This window comes from Chelonoidis abingdonii, chromosome 15 (genome assembly GCF_003597395.2).
Source record: "Chelonoidis abingdonii isolate Lonesome George chromosome 15, CheloAbing_2.0, whole genome shotgun sequence".
NCBI lineage: Eukaryota > Metazoa > Chordata > Testudines > Testudinidae > Chelonoidis > Chelonoidis abingdonii.
The window spans coordinates 18,260,252-18,266,288 of NC_133783.1; the positions used below are offsets into that span (position 1 = coordinate 18,260,252).

At 33.8% G+C, this 6,037-nt stretch overlaps 1 protein-coding gene across 1 annotated transcript in view; it reads right to left on the bottom strand.

Moving 5' to 3' along the window:
- Positions 1-6,037, bottom strand: part of RTKN2 (rhotekin 2) — a 58,329-nt gene that overhangs the window by 31,449 nt on the left and 20,843 nt on the right. The window contains exons 4-6 of the mRNA XM_075072591.1: positions 4,921-4,974; positions 3,732-3,849; positions 1,518-1,718 (exon numbers count right to left, since the gene is read on the bottom strand). Of these exons, the coding sequence (XP_074928692.1) occupies positions 1,518-1,718; positions 3,732-3,849; positions 4,921-4,974 (373 nt within the window). The remainder of the gene's footprint in view (positions 1-1,517; positions 1,719-3,731; positions 3,850-4,920; positions 4,975-6,037) is intronic.

Genomic DNA, 6,037 nt, shown 5'->3' on the forward strand with positions numbered 1-6,037 from the left:
TTTTTTTTTTGCGGCAACGTATCCACTGTTGCATTCCAATATTTAGCTTGCGGTTCCATATGACGCCTAGATCTCTTTCTGCCCTACTTCCTTACTAGACAGGTCTCTTCCCTTTCTTGTTGTGTTTGAGTGAGTTTTCCTTTCCTAAGTGGGGCACTCTCTCGCATTGTGGTTTTATCGATCTTCTCATCCAGCTTTACCTCCAGCACTCATTGTTCTCCCAGTTCTGTCCCGATAATTTTGATTTTTACCCTGTCCTTTAAAGCAGTTGCAATCCCTCCTCCGTTGTATCGTTCTGCAATACTTTATAACCGTAAACTATTCTATGCCACATCTATAGTCTTCTCACTTTAACATGACATTGTAAATAAGAAGCAGACAGCATTATCTCTCGCAAATGTAAACAAACTTATTTGTCTTAGCAATTGGCTGAACAAGAAGTAGGACTGAGTGGACTTATAGGCTCTAAAGTTTTACATTGTTTTGTTTTTGAATACAGTTATGTAACAAAAAAAATCTATGTTTGTAAGTTGCACTTTCACGATAAAGAGATTGCACTACAGTACTTGAATGAGGTGAATTGAAAAATACTATTTCTTCTGTTTACCAATATTTGCACTGTAAAAATGATAATCAAAAATAATAATAAATACACTTTGTATTCTGTGTTGTAATCAAAATAAACACATTTGAAAATGTAGACAAACATCCAAAAATATTTAATACATTTCAATTGGTATTCTATTGTTTAACAGTATGATTAAAACTGCGATTGATCATGATTAATTTTTTTTTAGTTGGTCGCATGAGTTAACTGTGATTACTAGACAGCCCTATTCACAATATGTTAGATAAGAGACTCAGATATTCAATAGAGACAGTACTGAGTACTGCACAAAAGGAGGACTAGAGGGTCTACTAGATTTTTCCCATCTTAAAAAGTCTAATCATTACATCAATAGTTTTTTCCATTTAATATTAAAAAGAATTAAGATTTTAAAACAGCAGTATTAATGTATATCAAGTGTGCTTGGCACCCACAAATCCCACTAAAGTCAAAGAGAGCAGAAGGTACTGCGTACCTTTGAAAATTAGGCCACTTCTATTTATATATATTATAGGGCCTAACTTTAAGCACCCCAATTTGAAAACATCTGTCAAAATATTTGCCAACTATTCCACACTGCACAGCATACAGTTGTGGTGTTCCACCTGCTGATTACTACCATGTATGTTTTCTCATGTCTGTTTACAAAAGAAATTGATTATGTAGCTTGTAAACAATAGAAGATTTTTGCAACAGTGTGGTGATGACCTTAAATACATGAACAGGTATTACCTCAAGACCCAAGGCTGATGTAGATGATGTGAATTCACTCCTGCATTCTGATTTTCACTTGAAATGAAAATTGTATTCCACATGGGCATATCCTGAAATACTAGTATCTTAGCAATTTCCTAAAGTTCTACAAGATATTTTAGCCTACAAGAAACACAATTAAGAAAAAATAGCTTACGGTATGATTGGGTCAGTGAATGAAAAGGATTCAAGGTTGTCTTCTTCTAGCAAAGAGTTGATTTTCTTTCCAGTAGCTTTACCAATGGATGTCTTAAGCTTCTTGGCTAGCTTCTTAGGAGTGTTTGTTATAGGTGAAGATTGGTCTGTACAGCAACTATACACTTCAAACTTTACTTGGAAGTCTGGCCCCGCTTCATCACTGAAAACAATTTTTTTGGATAACTTGTGAATTAACAGAGTACAAAATGAAGGTACAATAATGTATACTGTTCATTAAGTAAAGAATTATATTAGAGTGCCAGAACAAATTATGTGTTAAAATGGAATTAAGGACAAGAGTACATGTCAGCAATTTAAGAATAGAAATCATTATAGGAATGTTATAATTATCCCATAAACAAACACAGGAAATTCAAAGTGTAGACTAAAATGTGAGAAAGCCAAATGTGTTATGGAAATACGGTTAAGGCATCCAAATGAACAACCAACATGATATACTGTACCAGTACATATACCTCAGTAATGAATATATCTCAATCTACTTGAAGCTGAAGTTCAAGTTTGTCTGAGAGTATGACTGTAAGGAATTAAATATATGCATCACAGAAAGTTCTGTGTGAAATTAATAAAGAGCTTGTTGCAGTGCATAAATGCGTTTGGATATTACATGCCTTTGCAGCCAAATATGGTAAGTTGCTGTGGCTATTAATATTGCTTTACCTAGCGATTTCCCTGATTTTTAGTCATTGCATTAATAGCAATGGCACTTGAGCAATTAAGTTTTTTGTGAAGGATTACAAAATGCTTGGGCTTTTCATACAATTTAGTTTTAAACGCCCAAAGCTGAAGCTTTAGATTAGATTCACAAGGCATTAAATGGATAACTATTCTGAATGCTAAAAAGTGACATTTCTATTCATTTTCAAATTTCAATTTGAAATTTCAAAATACAGCATTTCTAAGTGATGGTTCCCAAAAGTCTAGATTTGTAGAAAATGAACTGCATGAATAGTAAAAAAGTGTATAATAAAACTAAATAAATACTCTTAACACACTGAAACTGTTTGGTTTAAACTATGCCTTTGGATTACTTTCTCCAAGGGCACTGCATTCTCTTTGCTATATGCATCAACAACAGCTGAGTGGATTGAAATGTTCTCTCAAGTTGTTAGACAGAATCCTGGGCAATTAAGGGGTTGACTTAAGAGGATCTACAAATATTTTTTAAATAGTTTGTTGCCCTTTCTACTTTATGTTTCATAATGATAAAGATTTTATAAAAATTCTTTAACCTTAGAAACATCAGGAATATCAAAGTAGTCTTCTGTGGTTTGCTGCAAGACTTACTACTATTGTTAGCTCTCCTACCCTTTAAGGGGCGGACTTAAATCTTTGCCTTAAATATTCATTTGAACAGATATTAACAAAAAACATTCTTAAAGTCTGTTTAAAAATCCCTTTCCTTCTCAACTTCTCAGTTTTCAGTCTATCAACTTTTGTTTTAAGTAGTTCTTGAGTTACCAGAGAGCTTCCTGGGTAGATATGACTCAAATTTCTAATTAAAAACAACGAGGAAAAAAATACTTAAGTGCCTCACCATCTCTCTTCATACATTAAACACACACAAAAGGAATACAAGCCCAATTCCTCCTCCATCTTTAATGGGGAATGAACAACTTCCTGTCCAGTTTTCACAACAAGAAGGACGGTGGCTGTGGCACAGGCTCATGAAGGTGCAGTGGACGATCAAGCAGGGAGTAAGTTTGTTTTTCAATACATAGTGTCAATAAGGAGGTGAACTATGGGATCCTTAAAAAAAGATATGATAGCAGCCTTATGTGGTGATTGCATCCAACATTTTAAGTATTAATGTTTTTTGTTTACATGAAGATCTGTATACTTTCAGTTTCAATGCATTAATTTAATTTCACACACACACCAGCCCCACTCATTTAAATCACAATAAGACATTTCTGAATATAACACAATGGAAAAGGCATTTAGTGATTCAGCTAAACATAGCATCCCCATACAGGCGCCCAAATTCCTTGGGTAAAGAAAAGGATTCAACACCCATCCAAGTCACCAGAAGACCTTCCATTTATTTCAGTAGCTGTTGGATCAAGACCTATGTACATATCACCTCATGTCTTTTTTTCATAAGAATCACAAAAGTTAACATTTACTTTGTTCAACAAAAACTGATACTCACAATATGGTTACATTTTCAAAACAGATATCAGTTATTGCTTTATCCACAATAACCATGTCTGTATCAAAAACCTCAGCTCCCATTTTGAATAAGCAAAAAATTGCATAGCGCTGTGATCCTGTGGAAGAACCAAAGAAATGTTTTAGCAGAGATGTTATGTAACACAATGTTAAAGGTTTCCTGTAAATGAAGACACTGAAATGAGTTTCAAATCAAATTTAACTTGTATCTATGATGCGTTATCAAAGAATTCTTGTAATCATAAATTATACATCCTAGAGTGTTGCAGCAGCTTTGATGGTTCAACTACAAAATGCACATCTGTAGAGCAACATTCTAGAAAGAAAAATTAATTTCAACCTCTACTCAAGCATTCCTTTCTACAAGCATTTATAATATTTACTAATAAATTCAGAAATTTTATTAAAGTATTTGTGCTCAATAGGATTTAAAAAAACACAAAAAACCATTGAACACCAGAGTGCATACTGTATTATGAATGCACTCATGGATTAGAGTATTTAGCCATACTAAACCCCTCTTATCCTATTGAAAAAAATCAAAGTGAAATCAATGCCTGGTGACAGGTAGAACAGATTTAGGGTTAATCTCCATTACATAGCAAAGTACGTGCATTTGTGAAGACTACGAAATAATCCACTCAACGCAAACAGACAGAACTTTCATTTAAATTCTTCTCTGGCAAAGGCATCTCCCACCAAATACTCTTTCAAATTAAGGCAACAAGATACAAGAAATGTATTCTGAATTTTTTCAGCTATTAGTCAACTAAGTGGTGCCACTTTTCTATTTCTTCCTCTGAAGTTTCAATCTCTCTCTCTCTCTCTCTCAAAAGCATCTCCAATACCCACCTAACCTACAGTATTAGAGTTTCATTCAGCTCAGATATGCCCAAGCTTCTCCACAGCACCACCTTCTCAGTAGTAGTAATTTAAATGAATAGAAACTGCATAATTCTAACCTATTTTGAATGGCTACCACCACTACCTTCAGGGTAAGGGCTCCTGTGCAGCAGTGCAGATAGTATTTAGTTCTGCAAAATTCTCTCAAAAAAATAGGTGAAAAGGAGTGTCTCAACTCCATGTCCAGGGAGGGTCTCAACACCATGTCCAGTTTAAACTTTGATTAACATTACCTGTTTATAACAGTTCAATAAAATCTAACATACTTTCTTTACTGTTGAAGTGATCAGAGCCTTTCCACATTAATGGTATGCGGATATCTAAAGAAGAAAAGGAAAAATTAAGTTACAAACAACAGTGTAGACCTCCAGTCCAAATAAAACACAGAATATTTCTGGTCTGTTTTTCTACCGTTCTATTTCTGGCCATAGTAGGGCCTACTCTTTCTATCCAACAAATAGCGTAACTAATTCAAATCGCTACCACTTAGTGCCAAAAGAAACTTCATAATTTAACTAGTTCAATATGAAGTGTCATTCTCCTTTAGAAATGTTCTTTATCCTAGTATAGTTTATAATCTTATTTAAGAATCTGAAATAACATCTCCAGGTGGCTCCCGGAACGTGGCTCTGAGTGATATTTAAGTCAATTTTACAGTGAAGACATGTTAAGTGAAATACTCTTGCTATGTTTGTGCTGGGAACCACTCATTTTGCTACAAGACAGACAATCCCTCTATATTTAAGGCTAACTTGGAGAAGTTCACGCGGCAAGTGCTTTTTCTTGCCTTGCCAGTGATTGAGCAAATACCACTTGCAATTACATACTGAATTTGGATCAACTTGCCTGACAAAAATTTTTAAAAAAAGCTTTTTAGAAGAACTGTTGATTAATCATAGTTAACTCACTTGATTACAAATCAAAACAAATTAATCATAATTTAAAAAATTATTCGTGATTAATCGCAGTTTTAATTGCACTGTTAAATAATAAATTTCAATTGGTATTCTATTAAATATTTTGGATGTTTCTCTACATTTTCATGTATATTGTATTCTATGTTGTAACTGAAATCAAAATGGATATTTTTGCTTACAAATATTTGCACTGTAAAAATGATAAAACAAATAGACTTTCAATTCACCTCATACAAGGACTTTCTTGCAATCTCTTTGTCGTGGAAGAGAAACTTAAAAATGTAGATTTTTTGTTACATAACTGCACTCAAAAACAAAACAATGTAAAACTTCAGAGCCTACAAGTTCACTCAGTCCTGCTTCTTGTTCAGCCAATCGCTAAGACAAACAAGTTTGTTTACATTTAAGGGAGATATTGCTGCCCTCTTCTTATTTACAATGTCACCAGAAAGTGAGAACAGGCATT